Below are 23,897 nucleotides of genomic sequence, written 5' to 3' on the forward strand. Positions count from 1 at the left end.
CAAAGGTGCCGGCTTAGCTCAATAACAGCTCTATATTTAAGGTAAACCCTAAGTGTGTTTAAGGAAAACCATAAATAATCAGGACAAATAAAGAGAGAGGACGGACATTAAAAAAAAAAAAAAAAAAAAAAAAAATCTGATCTCCAGCAAAGTACTAGGGCAGTGAGTAGGAAAAACACACCTTGCTTGTGGTTTTTAAAATTAATGTTTGGGGTGGTTTGCTGTTCCTTGGAGCCAGAGCCCTGGGCGCTTCTGAGAGGGAGGTTCCTGGGGTTGCTCTGTGCTGAAGGGCACCGGGTTTTGCCGCGCACTGGAAATATCCCAGTCCCAGGAAGATGAGTTCAGATTCATCTCACTGATTTTTGATTTTGAAGTGCCGTTATTAAATGATGGGCAATAAATGTTTAATCTGATTTTTATTTCCTGTGTTTCCTTTTCAAGACTGGGATGGTTACTTGTTTATATAATCTAATAGGGATTTGGAGCACTCGACTTCCGCCAGTGAGATTTTTTGTGGAAGTCCTCCAACACACTTAAGAGTGTGTGTGAATCGGAGTTATTTTTAAACGTCGTGGTTGGTTTGATCCAATTACCATGATTCAAATATAAAATACCAGATGAAGGCAAAGATGTAGGCAATGCCAGTGTCCGTGCAGTGTCCGTGCAGTATCCGTGCATTCTTGGATAGAAGAGGATGCAAATTATTAAGGTAAATAGTATGAGAATAATTTATAACCAACTGTGGTGACTGTGGTAGGAGCACATGGTAGTATTTTGAAGTGGCATTTCACCTTTTTGTTCCATGGAATCCCAGACTGACTGAGACGGGAAGGGACCTGTGGATCTTGTGCTGCGGGTTCAGCGCTGAAGCGACTGCGGGCAGCTCAGGGCCTTGTCCAGGGAGCCCTCCGAGGCCCCACAGCCGCTGTTCTGGGCATGGCTGTCCCTAACGTTTCCTCATGGCAAGTCAAGCTCTCCCATCTGCTGTTTTTTGTGCTGGTTCTTTCCCAGCCTTCCACTGGGAAGTCTGAGAGTCTGGAAGGGCCTAGAGTGTAGGCTGAGAGGCTGGGAAGTCAGAGCCTGGGGGCCTCCTGTTGACGTGGGGCAGGACCCGGTGGCCACTGACCTCGCTCTAGCTCCTCCACAGCTTCCCTGCTCCTCCGCAGCTTCCCCGCACCGGGCAGCCCAGGCTGGATGTGGTTTTCCACATGTGGTCTAGCGAGTGCCAAGCAAAGGGGATTAATTACTTCCCTTGAGCTCCTGCCTACAGCTCTGTTAATACAGCCAGTGTGCAACGTTGGGCCTCCTTGCTGTTTTTATGCTACTGCCCATTTTAAATTTACCCTTAATTTGCCCTTTTTATTATTATCATTTTTTTTAAACAAAGTTGTCTCAGACTCTTTCCTCTGGGCAGTACAATCCCAACAACGTGTTTATAGGCCGTAGTTGGAGAGCTGTTGCTTTCACATCTTTGCTGACATATCGTAAAATTGTCAGAGTTTTATCAAGCGAAACTTTTCTGGAGGAAGATGTCAACGAATGAGGGAACTTGCAATTTAAATAGAAAAAGTGAATGCAGAGAATTGGAATTGCCCAGTAACAGATGACATGCCCTTTGTTAAGGAATTTGAGACGTGTCCTCTGACACACAAGAAAAAACAAACAGATGGAAACGAGGTAAACACAATAGCATTTTGGTACTTCAAACAGTCCTTCAGAAGTGGGATTGCTTTCATCCAATCCCCCTTTCAGGTAGAAGATATCAGGCTTGTTTAAAAAGGCAACAATAACAAAAACCCCAAAACCAATTTTAATCCTTTTCCCGAGAAAGCATCGAGCTCTCGGAGCTGCTGGCGGGTAGGGGGCGTGGAGCAGGCCCATCCTCACGTGGCTCCTCCGCGGGCGCCGCTCTTCGGCACACTGATTTCCTTCCCTGTTCGAGCTCAGTGTCTGTCAGCCTTTCATGAATTGTGCCCAAACTCCCCTTTTTCTTTCCCAAATCAAAGTTTGTGTCTGTCATTCACAAACTGAGGCTGCTGGCAGCCAAAGAGGCGAAGGCAGGGGCTGGGAGCTCCTCTCTTCCCTTAAGGCCTCTCTCGGGATGCTATAACCTGATGCTCTTGTGCCGAGATTAAAATCTTAGAGTGGCTTCTGAAAGAAAATGGACAAAGAGGAAAGCATGGAGGAGTAAACCTAGTAGGGATTTGTGTGCATTACCCTGATCTTTACCTCAGTGACCTTGTTTGCCCCTCGCTGCTGACGCTGCCACTAGGTGCAGATGCTCCCATGGTTGATGCCCAGGACGGGACACGTGGGCTGCTGCGGGAAACGCCAGCCTCTCTCAGCATTGGTAAAGATCCTTAGAGCAAGTAATTACACGTTTCTGAGTGATTATCTTTGGTTACGTAATCACTTCTTATTTTTCTAATACTATTTCTCAGTTATATTTTTATTTACCAGTTACAGGTTTAATACAGTCCTTGAGTTGTATCAGTGACCCTGTTGTTTGGACGAGCTCCCTCTTTCTGCCCTGTTTTCTGTCAGCAGTTACAAAACAGAGCGAGTTTTCTGAACTTCCACCCACTTCATCGAGCAGTCGAGCTCGCTCGCAGTTAGTCGCCTTGCTGGCCCGCGTTTGCAGGGGGCAGCTGGGTTCCTCCAGAAACCCGGGACTGTTTCAGTCTGTGCCACAAGGAATTTGGAGAAAACAAGCTGCTTGTGCGTCAGAAAGGCCTCCTGCAGCAGCAAATGCCCAGCCCAGCTCCAGGCACTTTGGGATCATGTCAGCTGGTTGCTCTCTGGATTTCCAGCTCCAGAAGCTGCTTCCTTGCTCACGCTGGATGTCTGAATATTTTCCCTCCTTCTGACAACTTCTCATATCAGTTGCTGCAGCTGTATTGTAGCTTCCACTTTTTTTTTCCTTCCTCTTCTCTAGCCGCTTTTCCTTTCTTTGTCTTTGCAATTAGCAGGTCACATTTTGTGGTCAGCTCTTATTTCAATCCCATTCAGCTAAAACTTTGTTAGAGCAAGTTCCTAGTTTACGTTTTTAGTACTTACAACGTGGTGCGACACAAGTGGGAGGCTGTAACAGTCTGTGTGTGCAAGTCGGCGTGCGGGGGAGAATCCTCTGTGTAAACTGTGTGTACAGATAATGATCATGTTATGCAACACACAAAATAAAGGTAAAATACCGCATTATAAAGTCGTATCGGTCTATTCTGTCATTCAGTAGCTGGCATAGCTTCTCTGGGGTGTGTGTGTTTTACAGCAGGATGCTAATAGACTTACGATGTTTTCCAGAATACTCAACATTTATTGAGTTGATAGTTTAGCTCTCATGAGAAAATTGTGGCCCGTCCTCTCGAGAAGCTTGGGCTTTTCTTTCCTCAAGCACGACCGGCATGGGAGGAGATGCAGAAAGAGGAGCTCTGTCACTCAGCTGCAACGGGGCTGAAAGGCCTGAAGCTTCTGAGGGGATGTATCCCTTTGCCTTGGATACCTGCCCCCAAAAACCTTCATCGGGATGCTTTGTACGGGGTTAGATGTTAGAAAAGATTGAATAGAGTGTCCTGGTGTGTTTTATTGTTTGTGGTTTTTTGGGGGCTTTTTTTTTTTTGTAGTTTTTGAGGGGAAGAGGAGATATCTGGTAGAGGCCTGGGAACTACCCCATAGGAAACCTGCTGTTTCCTGCTGCCTCTGATTTTGTTTTGCTTGCCTGTAGGGTTGAAGTCATTCCGAGAGAAGCTCTGTTAATGTGCAGTTCTCTTAAGTGCTTATGAATTCAGAAAAGTAGAATCTTGTGGCCAAGCAGAACAAGCCTGGACTGGTCCATCATGTAATAGTATAAAAATACATAGTATAAAGTACTACATATATATACATATCCAGTGCTCTTAGAAAGCAGTAGAAAGTGCTTTCTACTACCTTATAATGCCGGCAGGATGGGTAAGGCACCCTGAATTACATACATTTATTGCAAATTAAAAGCCTGCACACCAGAAACTTAGGCATGTTCACAACCCAGTGTAACCCATAGCCCCTGTTGTTACAGTTCTGTTATCATGGAAAGGGGTTTCAGCTGGGAGTGCAGAAGCTGTTGGCTCAGAGCAGTCTGTGCAGGGTAGGTTTTATTATAATATGTACACACGTATAGTTTGCTCCTGCGGTTCCTTGCTGCTTTGGGCACTGTGCTATCAAGGTGCTATTTTGGTTTTGTACTTCTTTTCTTATGGAGTGGTAATGATTCATCTTCTATCAATGCACCACTTAAACACTCCCATTTAATACAATACTCTGATGCTTGAAATGTCCTTCAGTGTGCAAGGAATGTTTAATTCAGTGACTAACTCTATCATTTCTGTTTACAGGAGAGGCCTGCTGACAATTTACATGGCTAATCAGGTAAGCAGTCCTTTATTTCAAGAGTAAAACACATATAAGATCACTGAAAAAATATATTTTTTAAAATGGTTGATACTGAGATTTATTGCCTTTTAATCCTTCCCAAATTTTTCTTTACCAACTGTGTGATTTGATAACTAGAATTATCTCAAGAGCAAATTTTGATAATAGAAGCAGCTTCAGAGCAAAAGATGAAGTACAGTTCACTACACTGTGCTCACAGCCCCAAGAAAATGGGTGTTTTTGTCTCCTCAGAATTACAATGTCATATTGCTCTGTGAATGAGTATCCAATACCTTTATACTTTAATTTTGTAGTTACTTTTTTTTCCAACTAATTTCAAATGCTGTGCATGCAAACACATTTTTTTTTGTCATGTGGATATATTGATTTAAAATTTTTGACATATTCCTTACAATCTCTTTCAAATAAATGAGTAATGGATTTATATAAATAGTACTTTCTCCAGTACCATTTTTTGAATATATGTTGCTTACATTATATGGTCGTATTTTTTGAGGAATTATTATTCCAAAAGAATTAGGTTAAGTTTTTTATCATTTTTGGCTTGTGTAAAGAATTGCAGAAACTATTAAAGGAAGAATTTCAGTGTATTTGCTCTAAAATGCAGTATAAACTTATTGGGGTCCCAGTAGCCTAATGGAAACTTAGAACCTCCTCCTTCAAGGTTCATGAGTAAAGGTGGTGGCGCAGAGCCGTGTGTTGCACTGGGGGTTAGGGTAATAGCACTGAAGATCAAGTTCAGACCTTCACTTCCATCATTGTAAAGTCGTCTGGTGACCACTACAGTCTGAAGGATTTGAGGCCTGAGCAGGCTTTTGGAGGTGATATTTTAGGCGTGCAAACAGGTAAACATTGGGGAATCTCCCTACAAGCACCTGCAATACTAGTTAATATTCTTCTCTCTGCTTCTGGGATTTAATAATTTCTTTTAGCCAGGAACTGTTTCTTGGTTTGTTCTGTGTTCATGTATTGCCTGTCGTTACAGATCCTCRTGGCTACAGCTTATAGACCTCAAAAGTAGAGAAACTAATTTTCACCTTAAATTTTTTCTCGCTACTTTTTTAAAAACAACTTTGTATGGGTACTGAATTTAATATCATAGCCCGTACTTTGGGGCTTTTTTATTTCTAAGACTTTTCTAAGCATTTTTTACTTAATTTAAGAAGCTGATAAATTCTTCTCTCTAAGAAGATGTTCAGAACCTCAACAAATGGGAAGAAAGTTGCATTCTTTGAGGAATAACTTAACTGGAAACTTGATGTTCTTCTTGAATTGGAAGAGCAGCTACCCAGAAAATACTTGCAGAAGGGAGCATAGGTTATAAAGGTGGTGCTACCTAGTTGGACCTGTCATTGTCCTCTTGGAATGGGACCTTCAAGGCAGAGGTGAATTAGATGTGCTGAAAAGGAACACCCTGGAGTTTCCTCGATCCGAGAGTGACCAGCGAACTTGGCGCAGACCTGGGTTTATCCCGGGCCGCTCGCGGCCCCTGCGCTCGGCGCTGCGTGGCCTTGGGCAGGGCTGGCATCTGGTGCTGCTAGGAGGACTCTGATGCCACCAACGTGGTCTTCAGCACCGTGGTTTATTGTAGTCCTGAATCGGTGGGGAATTGAGAGCTGCAGAGGGGCGCTGGACAAACTGCTGCTTGCGGCGTAACCTCCTCGCTAGCAAAGCGCTTCCCTCCTGTGTTTGCCTTCCTGGGCTGGAGAGCTTTATAGGGCGCGATAAGATTTACTCAGAAATTTACCGTGCTTTTAAAAGGTTTTCAATTGCCTGGAGATTGCGCTGCACCCTGTTCTCAATGTTGGAGATTTTTTTTTTTTAATTGGTGATATCTAGATTTTACACTTAGATACTCTTAAGTTAGCTGTTACACAATGAAAATACAGAATGGAAGTGAAATGCACTGCTTTGCTGGCTCCCTATGAAACTAGTGTCAATATCTGTTCATCTGTTCTTTGAACAAGGCTTGCTCTGTGTGTGTTCTTCATGTTTTGCTGAAGTCCATAATGTCCAGAGGTACTTGAGGCTTTTTGTGTGATTCTTCATGTGCCCGTTGTCCTTTGAGGCAGCAGGTATCTGTAGTTACAAGTATTGACTATTGCTGCAGGGAGTCTTTAGAGCCACACTAGAGTTTTCAAAATCGGAAAACTCTCTATATTCTAGTGTCCCGTTAACACTTAAAGACAACTTAACCCCTGGGATGAATTGACTCAGTGAAAGGGGCTTGGTGGTATTGAGTTATTTTAATGTACAGCTGCTTCTTCATGATAAAGGGGTGAAGCGCAGCAGAATGTTGAAGCCCAAGGTCTAGGCCCTGTTCTTGCTCTGAAAGGTGATGTCTGTATTGATTTTATTGTGGCACTTACCAAAAACATAGGAGCAGGTGTCCTGGCTAGAGTGGAGGCAGTAAGAATGTTATTAGTGCAAGGCTGAGCTGCCTAGATGCATTTCCTTACTCCTTACACAATAAAATGATAGATTAAATAAGGTTTGTTACACTGTATGGAAAAAATTAATGCAAGTGCTTTCTTAAACTGGCTTTCTGCTAAACTGAGACTACTGCTGCAGGACACTCTATTTTTTATTTTTTGATGAATTAGATTTGGAATTGAACATAGCAGTGAAGGATCTGTAGGGTCTCAGTTTTGATATGGAGAATCTAAAATCAACATCTGAGCTCCCTGGAAGACAGTCAACATTTTTTAGACGTAAGTTAATACTCTTGGGCTCCAACACTGGGGATGTGGGCCTGGGAGTTTTTAACCAGTGGTAGCCTGAGAAGTGACCGTCTGTAATACCAAGGAGCAGAGTTGCAGAGGTCCTTCCTGGACACCAGGCAGGAACACTTTAAAGTACCATTTTAGATGGCACGTGTTGAAGTTGAGAAATTTCTAAAATCCCGTGATGAACATATGAGATGATCCTTCATGAATCATTTGAGATCAAAAGGAACTCCAGGAGTCCAGCAAAGGTGGAAGTGAAATGCAACCCCTCAAGTTATTTCTGTCTGAAAATGTGATGATATTAATCTATGAGTGCCCATAAATAAGAAATACAGATGTTATGTTGCAAACAGTTAAGATGCCCTTGACTTGTGAGCAGCTCAACACTTTGGTTTTGGCTTCTTGAGCAGAGGTGGTTGTGTTGAGGAGAAAGCCAAAGGCATGACTGACTTTAATACAAAGAGAAGGGCAAGACAGGAAGAGACTAATATTGTCCAGGTCCAATTTGATAAAAACAATGAGAAATAAAAATTTTGAGGGAATTCAGTATGTTGTCTCAGAAATGCTGTTCCAGGAAGACAGTTATTGTCCCATATGCTGAACTATAATGTATGTTCATTTTCTTTATCAGAGAAAGTTTCTCTACATTTTATATTTGAAATGTAAACTGCATCATTGCATCCAAGATTTCCTTTGTTTTGTTACTATATTGACTGTCTGGTTTTACACGTGCAAAGTTGGAAACGTTAAAATTTGGTTGGCCTTGAAGGTCACGGGTTTAGCAGTGCGAGGGTGAAGCATCAGGCAGCTGGATGGAAACACAGCCGGGTTGCTGCAGACTGGTCTCCTTGGGGCACTGGAAGGAAAAAGGGTAGGAAACGGCTCCGGTCAGACGAGAGGGATTTAGGGAGCGGAAAAATACAGGCTCAGAAAATGAGATGAGAAAGATAGGAGGAAAAATAAGCAGCGAAACACAAGTGAAAACTAAGGTGCCTAGTTAGAATTTACTGCAGCCAAAGGCCTGGGTGGGTGGGAAGTGGGTGGTGTCGTAGGAGGAGGGTGACGCGGTGAGAAGGCACCAGCAAAGGCAGAGAGCAGGTGGCAAGAAAGTGATGGGCTGCAGGGAGAGGAGGGATGAATTCTCTTGCATTTGACACGAGGAGAAGTTTGGCAGGAGCCTGTATCTCTGTATAGCTATGTATACACACAGACACACACACACACACACACTTTTCTCTGTATAAATATATATAGAGAGAGTTTGTCCTTCACAATTTTGTAAATCCAAACTTATGACGCTGTTTGTCAAATTCCTGAGAGCTTCTGTAGCAAAGTTAATAATGACGGTGAGAGGCTACCTAAGTAGTTACTTAGTTCCTCTTGGACATACTGACTTCTTTCTTTTCCTCTGTCATTTTAGAAATAATGCTGCATACTGTTTGGAATCCAGTTAAGTCCTTAAAAATGCTTAAAAATACTGTTTACATTAAGCGAATACTGAACTAAATAAGCAGATGTGTTCTGGGGTGATGTCCTGCTTCTGTATATTAATTATGGAGCACAAGTGATTTAATTGAACAGAAAATTTCTTGTTCTTTTAAAGTAGCCCAAGTAATTTCACTCCTGAATTGTTTTTGACTTACATAAGCAGAACAAATCTGGGTTCACTTTGACCGTTTTTTCGTTTATTCCAGCTATTCAGTGCAAAGAAGGGGTGTTAGTTGTGCTCTTATGGCTTGAAATGCTTGTTCCAAAAGTATATTTCACAATTTTGACATACATTTAAAAAGAAATCCCTGAGAAATCATGCCATGAGACTAGCGTAACCAGTGCACTTCAGTCACGGCTTCCTCCCCAGATCATCGTGTGTGTGCTGCAGGATGGAAGTTCTTGTGATTTCTAACTCTTCAGGCTTTTTGATATTTAAAGACTGCACCAAAACCACTAGTGATACATAGGACACTTGAGCAGCGTGGTAGACACCAAGTCTGAACTGCAGTGAAATATAAAACATGGTTTAAATGTCTGAGCCCAAGGGCCTTCCAGCATCAATCTCCATTAGCGGTCAGCTCCTTAGTGCTGTTTCATGCTTTGGGATGAGGTGTGTGGAGGAATGAAGGAGTGAGAGGTGAGAGATGCCAGGGCGGCAAAAAAACAGCAGCAGAAACCCCCGCTTTCCAGCGGTGCTTTTGTGGATCCTGTGGCCTTTTTGCTGAAGGAAAACTGCTAATTTGTAAAGGAAGAGTCATGAGCACCCAACATATCCAACACTGAGTGTTCCCAAGGGATTTCTTACCAATTTATCAAGGGTTCTCCGCACAAATTTACAAATGTGTTTGGATTGTTGCAAATGTTTCAAGAAATCCCTTGTGCCTGTTGCAGATAAATGGAGGAGGATGTTATGAAGAATAGAAATGGAATTTGTTGTATTTTCTCCAGTAATGTGCTGTTTGTCTATATAATCGTGTTTGTCATGTTATGCAATTTGTAACTTTTTGATGGAATTACCACCTCGTGTTGTCATATGCTCTAGAACATTATGTAGCCGTTGAGAGATATCCTTTAGAATAGATTTATTGTTGTCACCCTTTAACTGACAGTGCTGTAGAATTGTAGGCATTTAATATGTTGCTGTTGTTTTGACAGTTAACTTTGTAACCAAATATATTAGTTGATTTATTGTAACACAAGAATTTTTTTATGCTTAAACTTAACAAAAGAGATATTGAAAAAACCTTTAATTCTCCCCTGGAACATCTGGAACATTTCTGTGTTTGCCAAAAAGATGGAGGCAACGCAGAGTCAGGGGAGACCGATAGATTTACCGGATCTGTGTTTCAGCGATGCCATTTCCCAGGAAAGTGGATCTGACCTCTCACTTTCTATTTTATAAACCAGAAACATATGTACATTGATATTCCTGATTAATTTAGAGAAAAAAATGAATTAGAAAGTTTTCCATGAAAGTGCCTTTTTTTTTTTTTTCCTCTCCTCATTGAAAAAACACTCTGTGATAAGACTCTGCATGATAAATAGTAGTTCTTCCTGCACAGCAGACAAACTCTCATTTTGAGATATATTGCGACAGTGGACTAAAATGATGTGCAGCTTAATCTTCAGCTATTGCTGCTTGGGTAAAAGAAGAGCAAAAATGACAACTGTTGTCTGAAAGGAAGCTTTAATGGGCAGAGTTCCTGCTGGGAAGTGCACATGGCTGCTCTGATTCCCTCTGCTCCCTGCAGTTCATAATTCTTGAACTCTTGCCACCTCCTGAAGGAGAAGTCTTTAGTGCTAACAAGAAACAAGCCCTTTTTGGTTTCAAATTAGGCATCCATCTCAAGAGTCGTGTTTGCTCTGAGGGTGAAGTTTGAAGATGTGTCTTCACCTTAATGTCTCTTAAGCTTTCATATCACTTGAGAGTCCACATTTAGTGGTAACATTTGGCCATTAGTGTAGCTAGTAGTTGGGGATTTCATGAAGGGGTGTTTGCTTCCACTTCTATGAGGTTAAGCCACATCCTTTGATTCCTGCCCCTGTGTGAGGAATAATATTTTTCTGCTAAGTTGTTGCTTGGAAGAGCCTCTTCTGTATTTTCAGCTTCATTGTTGCCTGCACCTTCCTTGAAAAAGGACTTGGAAAGGAAAGCAGTCCCATCTTTTTCATTTCGTAGGAGAGACATTGGATGATCGTGTGCCGTTCACACCACGGGCTTCGCGAGTCAGGCAGTTGTCTTAGGGTTCAAGTTGGTTGCTCATTCCCCAGATCCCAATGGTTTGACCGTGGTGGATGCCACAGGGCAGGGATTCAGTCAAAAAACAATTTGACAGCAGAAGGCTTAAATATAACTTGATTTACCAAGCTCATGAAAAGGCATCACGATCGAAAGTCTTTTTTTTCCCCTTTCAAATTAAAGAGCAAATCTCATATTGGAGAACACGCGACCGACTCACCCATAATGTGCTCTAGTGAGAACGTAGGGATTTGGGGGTAATTTTAGTATTTATATGCTTTCTATTATTTTTATTACAATATGAAGGATAATGAGATATAGTGTCCTCAGGATAATAGCTTTTGGATTATTTTGCAAATGAAGCTTTCATGTGAAAAGCAAAATTGTCTTTCTCAAGCTGTCTCAAAGGAAGAAAAATCCTTATGTAATGGCTTATGTAATGAAATATTAGCGTAACAACTAGAATATATATGTTACTCACTTCTGTCGCTTTGGTTTTTGTGATGTTGTGAAGAATTATTATTAGGGAATTAACTTATTCATTGTAAGTTTTCCTGTGCTGTAGTACGTAGGTGTGCCAGTGTTTGCTGAAATGAGTTCTGGAATAAAAGCAGCTGATAAAACTTCAGAGCAGAAGTAAGAAATTCCTTTGGTTAAGTGTAATTAAAGTTAAATGAGAAGGGTTTGGAATTAAGAATGTGGAAAAGGAAAGTTGTCTTGTGCTTGCGGAAAAATGCCAACTCTTCAGTAGCTTGTTGCACCTCTGCTTTTATGTCTTCTGTTATGATGTTAATGAAGTTATATAGCTTGCTTAAAAAGGAGCGATTTTTTGAGTAGTTTGGAGGAATTTGGAAATTACTCAGAAGAAATGAGTGCTTTAAAGAGTGACAGAAAGGTTCAGATGTATTCCAGCAGCACATAAGCAGAAGAAAAAAATAACCTTTTAATGGAATCATTTAGCTTGTTGTGGTGACTTTGCCCACAATGGGGGAAGTGTGTTCTGTGATCAGCACTTCCAAACTCCTTAGGAATGAAATGCAGATGTTATAAAATAATCAGGTTTAAGCCCTTTTTGCTGTAGTTGATAAATCCTCAAGGCACTCTCTCAAAGTTTTATCGTGAAATTCATAATTGGATGCCATAAATGGGTGAGCTCTATACCTTACACATATCATGTTTTGTGGGATTGGCAGTTTGGCAACTGAAAGAGGCAATGTCGGGGAAAAAATACTACTTTTTAACTATAAACATTACATGAAGTTCATATAAGAAGGAAAATAAGCTGAAGTCTTTTGAGTGGAGCATAATGTGAGCTAATTCAATTAACGGAATACTTTGCATAATCAAATTATGGGTAATTCCTGGCATTCTGTGATGATGTTAAAAGGTTGAAACTTTAGGTCACCACTGCTACCCTCACACTAAGTCTTTGAGGAGCTGGGTTTAAAATTAAGGCTCGTGAACTTAAGCAGTGCTGATGTCTTTACTTTCAAGTCCTACAGGAAGAGTTAGACCCTGGCAGCTGGCGTTCCTGTGGAGTGACCTGGCTAATTGGTTTTGGCATCTTAGCCTGAGGAAACCTCATCCATCACTTCAGAGCAGAAATTTTGGCAGAAATCACAGAAAACATTCAATACTTTCTCTTGCTTTCTGTGCAAAGCTGCTTTGCATTTTTGAACTTTCTAGCATAGCTCACCAGAAACTTGATGTAATAATTTATATAAATTTTATGGTCCCTTAACTTGATCTTCTATGTGAAATAAATACTCTTTCCACTTTCTAGAAATAGCAAAAAAAGGCAGTATTACAAATAAGTTTTGAAATTTGGCTCTCACAGAAGAAAGCACTCATAATTTACACAACCCTTTGTATTAGGAATGCATTGTATGCTAAGAAAAGCTCGTTGACTTTTGGGGGACGCTACTTTTTGCTAGTTAGTATTTTATTTTTAAGGAATGCTTAAATTCAGGTTATTTAGGGCTCTGAGGAACCCAAGTCTCTCACACAAAAAATATTCCTGATGGCTTCAGTTGTGCACAGTGACTTTGTAGATGTTTTTTTTTTTTAAAATAAAGTTTCCACATTATTTACTAATTCCATATTATTTATTATTTTCTGTGCTCCAAATGTTAGTTGAAATTCGGTCTCCTTTGTGCTTTTGATTACTTGTATCCACTATTAGTGCCTTAGCAGCTGGTTCTACTCTCTTGGTGGTGGTGCTGCTGTATTTATAGAATAAGGACAATTAACCAGAGCAATTTCAGCACTGGTTGAATTTTGCAGCTTCTAAAATTTAAGCCTTCAAAGTTAAGTCTATTTGTGCAGTGCCTAAATAGTATTTCCGTGGAAATTTTTGGAGAATTATTTTTTAAAAAAAGTGTTTAATCTAAAAGTTATAAACAACTTCTCCATACAAAGACAACAACCAGGGAATTGCTGTGGAAAATAAACTAGTTAGACTCTCCTTTTCCACTTTCTTGCTACAAAACGAGACATGTCTCTGCATATACAGTCGGAAATAATCACTTTGCATTTTAAGGGAGGAAGTATTTTGTGTGCTATAAAGTGTGTCTCAAGGCTACGCATAAAACCCACTTGGATTCAGTAAATAAATGAGTGTTTTTTTACTTCTGTCTGTGTTCGGATGCGATGGGTGGGCTGCCAGACAACCAGGAGCTCGTGTGTACTTGCCGGGGGTTGCGCTCCTTGCGTTACAGGGGTGCAGGATACGTGGATTTTAAGCAGTGCCGAGACTAAGTTTTTGCTGCGTAAACAGTCACTGCTTTGGCATTCAGGGGGAGGTGGTTGGTTCATTTAAAGTCTTGTCTTGGAGCGATGCTCCTTCTGCCTTTCCTAAGGTTAGGGAAGTGGAGGAGGAGAAGGCCCTAGCACAGCTTGGAAATGTCAGGCTGGAGGGCAGATGCTTCGGCCCCAAAGCAATGTTGGTGTTGGAAAAGCAAAGGGAAAAAATCCTTTCTCAGCACTGATCTCCTAGCAGGAAAATTGCATTAAGAAAACGTGGGATTATGATCTTTTTTTTTGCTAAAGCAGAAGGAAGTAATTACGGTGCATTAAACCACATCTAGCGAATGTGGGGAAAGTGGAAGAGAAGGAATGAAGGTTATTTTAGCTGCACATAAAGGCGCCTGGTTTATTTAGTGCAGTTTTCAGTGTTGGGTTGAGCCCTGCTCACGTGTGAAATTTCCAAATCCAAGTGCTGCTGCTTTAGGGCTCTCCAGACTTCAGAAGACAAATTGACTTAAACAGGATTATTCCAGGAAAATACTGAGTGATGAGCGTGGCACTGGGATTTCTCTTGCACAGGGTGCTTCAAAAGCTGCTGCCTTGTCCTAGGCCTGCAGCTCATCTCCAGAGATCTTTGTGGACTTGCTGAAATAAACCTGCATCCCATGTTTGGAGTTCTAGGGAAAAGAATGAGGAGAAATGGGGATTGCAAAGTAAAGGAGAATGCTGTATATTAAAGATCTTGTCATTGGAAATGCCCCAAAATAAAATCTAATAATGGAATTTGATTTGTCAATGCATTGATGGATATATAGTGTTTATGTATTTTGTGAAGAATTTCAACCAAAATTTGTGGGTTTTAAGCATCTCTTTTAATTTAAAGTTCTATTGACTTTCCATAAATTTTAAATAATTTAATTAGAACACAGCAAGGTGTCCCCTTCTGAATAGCTGAAATATTAATGACTGCACTCTGTTTTTCAATTGCAATTTCATTTCATTTTAAAAAAAAATGTTCCTTTTATGTAAAGTATTGTCAATAGCCTGGCTTAAAAATAACTGTTGCTTTCAGTTCCGTCTTTTTTATTCAGTTTTCTTGATGAGCCTGAGTCGAAATGCTGCTTTGCAGTATTTCTTTACATGATTTTAGTATTTTGCACATCAGAATGCTGAGAAGGCGTTTAAATATGTAGCCTTGGAAAAAAATTAAAAAAAATTAGTCGTACAGCCGGACCAGAATTCAGCAATATCATATGCACCCCATGCATGTGGGCTGCTCTTCACTATCTGTTTAAAAGTATTTACAAACAATTCTATTTGTTTGGAATATTTGTTTAAAAGTTTAAAATATTGTGGATATTTATACAGAAAATATTATTTTATTTGCTCTTCAAAACAAAAACCACCCGCCACCCCTCTCGTTTCCCAGTGCCCACACTCACGGTCTGTCTTCAGTGTCTCCAGCAGGAGACTTGCAAATTCTGCTCATTCCCCCGTATAAAAACACGCAGCTCTCATCAGTGCTGGGAGTTCTTTTAGCACAAGGAGATATTTTGGTGAGTAAGAAATGAGTTTTTGAGTAACACTCTTGATCTGCTTTAAAATTGTGATGTTCACTGTGCCTCTTACCCTAATTCCAGGGAGCTGCGCCAGTTGCTTGGGCAGTTGGGCCACCTGGTTCCTCCAGTCCCGAGGGCAGCTCCTGCTACAATATGCAACATTTTGCGTAGAAATGGGCATCCTAAACCTGAATATGGCCATTGTGTCATGTTGCCAGCAAATCATAGTAAGTGCCTTAAGCAGGGCAGGAGGTAATGGGATGAAGCAACGTAGGAGAGAGCTGCACAACTTTGCTATGGCCGTAAATAACCCAGCTCAGGCCCTTCCCCTGGAAAAAAATGGAAAAAAATACATAGGATTTTAATTCAGTTGCTTGTCTGTCTTTGTTCTGTTTATGAATCTGACTAATCCAGAAGTTGCAGATACTTCTGCTCTGTTTAAGCTTTGCAGAGGGCCTCTCACTGATTTGTCAGGAAATTCTTGTTAATGGGTCAAATTCAGTATTTTTTTTTCCTTTGAAATCTGACCTGTTTTAAATGTAGCCTGCATGTTTATTGTGCATGTGGAGACTCAAAGAATATACATAGGACTAATAACATTATTTTTGGATTTTTAACTGAATAAGGTTATTGCCATCTCAGATTCGAGATGGAATTTGAGACAGAGCCGTGAGATGATTTGTGTTAACCAGCATCTCATGTGCAAGGGGGATTGGAGAGAAGCCTCAGTACAGGTCCGGAATGGAAAAAAACTTCCACTGAAGAAATTAATAGCAAAATTACTACTACCCACAGACAGGATCTGCTCTTACTTTGTTCTGCAAGAACTAAGGGAGACCCGGGGAAGTTGCTGGAAAAGGGGCCGCACACAAGGTGCAAAGACAGTGTAAGGGGGTCCCTGCCACAAGGAGCCGCAAAGGGTCACCAAATTCAGCAAAAAAGTTGGAGAAGTCGGGGAGGAAACATTCCCTAAGGGCTACAAAATGTGAATATCCTTCTCTGCGGCGGTCTGTGCCGCCCACTTGGAGGGCAACGGAGCAAGGGGGACATGCAGCCCTCGCCAACTGATTACCCACGAGAAATAATAGAAAGGCTTATTCTCTGTCACCTAGTTGGAAACAAATCTTTAGACCCCTTTACTTATTTCAGATTGCAAGGAAGGCCAGTGGTTTGTGGCCAAAGAAAGCTGCAAAGCGCTTTGGAGTCTGAGCAAATCTCTCAATGCACTGTTTAAATAGCAACTAGGTGAGGATAGAGGGGGAAAAACACCCTGAAGTTCTGCGACGTCAGTATCTGGATGAGTGGAATGTTATTTATCTTTAGTCATGCAGAAATGTGTCCCCTAAATATTTATAATGGGAAATGAAATCATTTGGGGAATCGGGTCTTTTGCATCATTCAAAGGATTAGAGAGTATTTTCACTGAGAATTTTAATTAGAATTGATTACTCAGTCATTGCCCTGAAATAATGAATATGTTTTTCCAGGAGTCATCTAGTTCTATTGGTAGTAGTATTAAAAACTGCCCAGTTAAATATGGTCAAAACGTTAGGCTTATAAACTAGCCTGTATAAGAAGCTCGAAGTAAGGGAGTTCTTTTGATTTTGATGGGTCTGAGCGTCTCTTCCATATGGATTCAATTCCCATTTTAATCAGAATGTGGAAGTCATTACTCTGACATCTGAAACTGAGGTAGCAATAAAAAAAATTATCACAAACAAGACAGCAGACACAAATTATTTTGTGTTTATGGCTGGGTGGCCTTTTTGAAACTCTCCCAAAGTTAATAGGTTCCAGATATTTGAAAATTGCACTCGTATTATGACAAATTTATTTCTGCTCAGAATTAACGTGTGTCTCCTCCGTAAGGCCGATTTTAAACAAACAAAAAAGTTGTCAACCCACTCATGTCTGTCTCCAGTTTTTGTTGTAGTAGCTTTAATCGCAGTGCCTCGCTTTAATAAAGCCACTGAGAAAACAAACACCAGCAGTTACTGCGCAGCTTTTGTAAATTATTTATCATATCTCTGTGGTTTTACTGTGGCATTAAGTGCTGCTGTGTTAGCTTAAACCGTTCACAAAGATGCCGGGAGAGATTAACCGCTCTGGGAGCGGCCTGCCCAGCCGGGCCCCGCGCCGGGCGAGCGCCCACCCGGCGCCGCCGCTTCAGCCCCTGCCCGTTCTGCGTCTGCCCCCCGTCCCCTGGGCACCTGCTGCTGCCTTTGGTGCTGGCAGACGCTGGGTGCAGGGGGGCAGCCCCGGGGGTCGTTATTTGGGTGTCCCGTTGGGGCTGCACAGCTCGTGGGAGCAGAGGCCGAGGGGAGCGCAGGACAGCCTGCGCCTGCCGGGGCCTCCTCCTCATCACCACAGAGAACACAGCACATGCCAAAGCGTTTCCAAATAAAATCTGTGTATTTGTGAAGGGTGAATGGCGTTTTCAAGCCCTGCTGTGTGCATAACCCTCCCTACCCATGTATTTTCGTGCAGTCTAGCCATGTATTTTCACGCAATCTAATTACTCTGCTTATTTGAATATTCCTTTGTGGCATAACATATTATAACTCTTAAATACTTATGATTTTCCCTTTTTAAACCAAACCCTGGCATGAGAAATTTGTAAAGCCCATTAAGATGATCTTTCATTTTGAGAGCCTCTGATTTTTTTGCCAGCCTTGCCTGTCTGGCAATAGACACCTCAAATCTTTTCAGTTGCGGTAAAAATGAGCACTTACTCAGATTTCCTGAAATTTTATTTTGCATGTCAGTTTTTAGTCCTTAAACAGTTTTAACTTGAGCTATTTCCAAATATTGATGTTATTTCTAGCACAGAAGCAGAAATAAATAGTGAAAGTCTTGTGCAGCTAAAGTGGGGATCCAAAGTTTTAGATTTAATTACATTTTTCTTAATGAAAGGGTCTCACTTGTAGATTGACATGCCAAGTATTTGGAAGGAGGTCTTTTTCCTTTCAGAGATCGTACATTATCAGCTGTGACATGCTGGTAATAAGATATGTGCGTCTATGTGAGTGTTTATATTATAAACTTTACAAATGCAGCCAATGAAAGAGAGGAGAAAAACTTTGGTTTTGTTTTCCAGAGTTATCAATAAGTAAACACATAAAAGAGATGTTATATTTGCGGTGGCGTGGTTTCAATTAATAAAAGTCCATGTTCTGCAAGTGTTGTGTTTGTAAAATTTATGTAAGAACACTAAACTGCATTAGAGTAATTTATGGAGCAAATAAATGTCAGTTGCTAAGGTAAACTAGTTGAGGAAACAGTGAAGCTAGGATTAGGGGAAAAAAGAAAGTGAAGAACTAGAATAAATTGTAAACACCAAGAACAGTGATACAATTGTTTCTTGATATCCACCCAGGCAAGGATAAGTTCATTTACAATTTATTTATTAACAGTCTCAGGGTAATAAAACAACACTTACAGAGCGATTTTGGAAGCCTTCCAACTCTGTTTTGTGTAGTGACAAGTTCAGTGCTTTTTAAATTGTTTTTTTTGTCCTTTAATAAGGAAAAGATTTCTCTATGTCTGGCTCCTTTCTGAGCGTGTTAAGCTTGCAGCGTGGTGCTGCAGAGCGGTGTGTTGCACTGCGCTCGGTTAGCGCAAAGGAAAGGTCCAAAGTGCCCCTTTTGGAGACGTGTCTAGCTAAAGCACGAGGGGATCCCTTCAGCCTGGCCCGTTTGGGTGCCTGTCACAGCGACCCCAGCGCTGCTGGAGCCTGGGCCTGGTGCAGGTCTCTGCGTTTTGGTGGCGCGTGTGCCTGGGGACCCCTTGTGCTCTGCTCCTGGCACAAAATGCCCCCTGTTCTCAGGGGGCAAGGAGAAGGCTCTTTTCCCATTATCGGGTCTCAATGAAAATGGATCAATTTGGGAATAGAATTTACTTGTAGCCTACAGTAGCTGTTGTAATTTGATGGCAATTGAAGTCAAATCTCTTCCGAAAGTCTTTATTGGAAACTTTTGTTAACTTTTCACACAGCTACTAGACTTCTAAACCAAGGCTGCAGCAAGTGAGCACCATCCTGCTTCTTTGGCAGGGATGACAGCAACAAAAAATACACCTCACGTCTCCAATTTTATCTCTTATCCAGAGACTTTTGCAAAAATGTTAATCCTTCCTTTTTTCTGCCATGTGCAAGCACTCACTGCTACCAGCAAGTTTTCCCAAGCCGCTGCTTGTGGTAGCTACACCGGAGGCTTTGTGCTCTATCTGGAGAGCATCTTCCTGCTGGTGCTTCCCTGGTGTGTGATTGTGCAGCTCCCCTAAATGGCACCTCGGCTGCCTGTGAAACCTGACCGCTTCGGCAGCATCAGCACTGGGGCTCTTTCTGTATCTTACGTCAGGGAAAAAGGCAAGACTTCCAGCAACATCCGATAGATAAGATGGAAGAGCTTGTAGCGAAGACCAGTCCTGATATGTGATAGTTTAACCTGTTCTTAGCTACGGTCCTTATTGCCTTTGCAAATGCTGCCTCATTTCTTTAGCTGGGTTTTGTAAGCTCCCTGGAAAAGCGTGAGCCCAGATGAAGACAAAAGACGAGCCTGATTTGTGAGGCCCTTTGAAGTTCCTGCACTTACCAGGAATAATTCACTTCCTTGATGGGCAGCACAGCAGACTTTGTGCTCAGTTGCTTGTCTGCTGTGGTGTCCAAGTTGTTCTTAGTATTGTTACATTCCCTACCAGATTCCTTCTCCTGTAAGGGTGATTGATGCTCTTTTTTCCCAAGGGGTATGAGCTGTTACTTGGCAGCATTAACGTACAGGATGTTCACGTGAACATGCTTATCCAGGCAATCCACTGCAGTTTGTGTAACAGCCCCACTACATGTGTATGTTACCTTTAAATTCAGCCAGGAATGACTGACCTATTGCTCAAAAATCTTTCTCTTTACCTGTTTAAAGTATTTGTTGTCAAAATAGCCGTAGGTTTTTCAGACTCCTAACCTGCTTTGAATTAGAGAGAATGGATAAACTCAGGGCAAATAAAGTGTTCCAAGAGTGGGAGTCTGTAGTTTGTCTGTCCTTGAGAGAGGAACAGGAATTTAAGCTGAAATATGAAGTTCAAGCTCTCACTGCCTTCCTTAGCTCTCCCCATACTGGGATACAGCTCTATGTTGTAGCTTCTGGATTCGCTAAGTCTGCCAAAGGATTTAGTGGTGGTGGTTCTTGGATTGTCCTATGGGATGTATAAACTGCAAGCATAAAAATCTCTCAGTTTGTCTTTGCCTCATGTGAGTGTCATATATTGCTCATTGGGATGTGCAGATTTCCTGATTCATAAATAAAATATTTTAGGACCAAAGTAGACTACTATCTTGGAAAATAGTAGGCTATATTTAAGATAGCATCAGACATTTGTCTTCCTCCTATAATAATTTAATCGGTTTTGGCCTCATGCTGCAGAGATGAAATGCAAAACTGAGGTTTTCCACGTAAGTGTTTTTCAAGCTTACTTTTATAATGCGATTTTAATAATCTCATCTTTTTCTGCATGGAAATAGTGGCTAGTCTGACTGATGCTTATATTGGTAGTATGAATTTATCATGCATGAAATCCTAATTTTAGAAAAGCATTTTTTTCATGAATAATTTTATTGAATAGAGATTAAAGTACCATGTTTTGGACTCAGATTTCTCCTAATTAAGTGTATTGTAAAATTTCTGTTAACTTCAAAGTATAAAAGATTGATTTCTTAAACAGGTCTTGAATTGTTTTGAATATTGGTGCATTTTGTTTTTTAATAGACTGGAAGATAGAGAAAATTTGATATATCACTGAAAGACTTTTAAATTTAAGACTAAATGTTGTTCTAATAACCACATTTGTAATAAATTATAGTCTATTATCTAAAAGCTGTCAATAATGGAGATCTGTCCTTAGCATGGCATTCTTATATATATAAAGGAGTTTCTATTTCATTTTAGATTTTTCCTAAAGCTAATTTTGGGAATTTCTTACAAGTTTCGTTTTGTTATTTTGTTTTGGTTTTGTTTGATTTTGTTATTGACATGGGACTTCACTCTTAAGGTTACATATCTTGCAATATTCCAACTGAACCATACAATTCTTGTCATCAGGAGAAGAAATAAACTGAAACTGCAAAATATTATGATATAATCTTATGTTCATTTATACAAGTGGGAAGGTTATGTTTGAGAATAGGCCAAAGGGAAGACAGAGATGCTCTGAAGTGGGCATCACTATTTTTTCCTCCTTTATTTTAGAATTATAAGAATTTAGAAGGTTAAGAGGGGATCTTAGCAACATGTACAAATACTTGAGAGGAGAATGTAGGGAAGAAGTGGCCCAATTCTTCTCAGTGGTGGCCAGTGATAGGACAAGGAGCAATGGGTACCAGTTGAAACACAGGCAGTTCCATGTGAGAACTGCCATGTGAAGAAGAACTTCTTTCCTGTGAGGGTGACAGAGCCCTGGAAGGGGCTGCCCAGGGAGGTTGTGGAGTCTCCTTCTCTGGAGAACTTCCAAACCCGCCTGGATGCCGCCCTGTGCTCCGCGCCCTGGGTGTCCCTGCCGGACAACCGAGGGGTTGGACTAGATGATCTCTAGAGGTTCCTTCCAACCTCAACCATTCTATGATTTGGTGATTCTGTAATTAGGTATAAAAAGTGTTCTTGAATAATATCGATAGGATTATGAGGTCAGATGTTGCACTGATAAAATGCTTGGTGAATTACTTGCTTCTCTTAAAAGATGCATTAAAATAGTCTTTAACTTTGTGATTATCTAATGCCTTTTACTGCAGAAACCTACTAATTTCCAGTGTCTTCTGTATTAACAGGTGTTCAGCATTTTAACTGTAGCCATTGGTCTGTGTGCTAAACTTATTTAAAATGCAGGTTATTACCATTTTTTTCTTGAACTTTGCTATGATGGTCATTAGCTGTAGTCTGTAAATGCTTCACAGATAGTTACAAATATATCGTCTCCAATCACACTCAAAATGGGCTGATATGGTTACAATTTTACGTATGAGAAATAGATGCCTAGAATTATCTGTACTCATGGTAGTCAGAAAGTGTTTGGTAACTTCCTGCGCCTCAGTGATTGCTACAAAACTGACATTTACCCCTCGCTCTTCCCAAATTGGTTCATGTTTGTTTTTCAGACTACTGGGATTTTAATTGTTCTGAATGTACTCAGAGGGGTGTAGGCAGATGTGGTTAATTTAATTTGCTTTGTTTCTTTGGGAGGTAAGTGGCAAGTAGCATCCCTCCTTTGGAAAGGGAGGAATTGCAATGGTAGCACAAATCAGATCTCGATTTTTGGATCTCTTGATTCTGGAGACTGGCAAAATGAAGACTATGTTGTCTTTATTTCCAAGAAAACCTTTTTTTTTTTTTTTTTATATATTTCTTTTGCTGAACATTATTTTTCATGCTTTGGTCACTGATTTCACCAAAGTGAAAAAGAGGGTTTACAGACCTGGCACTGACATAGCATAAGTTTTATTAATACATTCTTCTCCTGCTGTCCCTAACGAGGGTCCAAGTTTTCATCAAAGACTGTGAGGGAACCACTATGCGATGATAAAATTTATCTTCCTTTATTTTTTGTACTAGAGTAAGCTAAAATAGGCCTGACTGAAAACTTGTGTAGACCTACTGTATTCAGGAAGCGGCGTCAGCCTGAAACACCTCAGGGTGTTTCTCAGGCTCTCTGATCCTCTGATTTTCAAGGCATTTTACTAGCTCAGACTGCTAGAAGCAACTTTTCCTGCTATAAAATTTGGTCTTTGTCCTTCAGTCCTGCTGCTGGACCGGCCACAGTAAAGCTTCAGCTGGGAAACGCTCTTCGTTTCTCCTGGTGCGAAAAGAAACTTGATTACTAAAAAGTTAGTCTTTTAGGTCCTTCTGATGATGTGTGCAAAGGAGAAGTTCAACTTCCATCTAAGATTAGTCTTATGATAACAACTTTCATCCTCTCTTGAAAAGAGAAGATAACCTGCAGTTGCAGCTGCAGCGTAGCCTGCTTTAGGCTGACCACGACTGGTAAGAGAAAGCTCTTCTAAAATCCCATGGGTGCCGTTGCTCTTCTGATTTTGGGGAAAGATGCTCAGAAGATGTGTCCTTTCCTGGAAACAACCTAGTTGTTGTCATCAACATGAGTTAAACTTTTCTGGACAAAGAGAAGGCATTTTCCTCTACTGCCCCAAGAGTAAAACAGCATTAACCTCTGCTCTGTTTATGATTAGGCCGTGTGCTTGTGCGGCCTCCATGTGTTTAAGCAATGAGATTGGAAAATGAGTTGAATCTCTGATCAGAGGGAGATGCAGTCTGCTATACTTGTTGTTTACAGCATCACGATGATAAATCACTAGTTTGCAAAAGTTTTTTATGTTAGATTTGTATTACTTTAACTCTGCGGGTAAATCACAGTACATGGAAGCAAACCAAGTGGGACGAGAAGATTTTTGTTCCATTTGCGCCTCCTAACATCTTAGAGCTGCTGCCATTGGGAAGCATGAAAGATGAGGTAATCCTCTAAAGAGAAAGGCCTCTGCCCGTGAAACGTGTTAGATGTAAATCTCGTCGCAGTTGCATTGAACGAGCTGAAGGCAGTTGGGTCATGGAAACAAGATGGAGGAGCCCCCTCCTGCTGCCACAGCGATCGAGGGTGCCCTTCAGGCCGGCCCCTTGCCCAGGGAGGCGGGGTGCGGAGCCCGGGTGCTGACAGGGC

The 23,897-nt window shown here is 41.1% G+C and overlaps 1 protein-coding gene across 2 annotated transcripts in view; it reads left to right on the forward strand.

The window, feature by feature from the left end:
- TMEM135 (transmembrane protein 135) overlaps positions 1-23,897 on the forward strand; it is a 152,888-nt gene that overhangs the window by 29,349 nt on the left and 99,642 nt on the right. For both annotated transcript variants that reach the window (XM_026034922.1, XM_026034923.1), the window contains one exon: positions 4,368-4,401. In XM_026034922.1, coding sequence (XP_025890707.1) covers positions 4,368-4,401 — 34 coding nt within the window. The remainder of the gene's footprint in view (positions 1-4,367; positions 4,402-23,897) is intronic.

The sequence above is a fragment of the Nothoprocta perdicaria genome, unplaced genomic scaffold, assembly GCF_003342845.1.
Source record: "Nothoprocta perdicaria isolate Ctin4 unplaced genomic scaffold, notPer1 scaffold_152, whole genome shotgun sequence".
In the NCBI taxonomy this organism is placed as follows: Eukaryota; Metazoa; Chordata; class Aves; order Tinamiformes; family Tinamidae; genus Nothoprocta; species Nothoprocta perdicaria.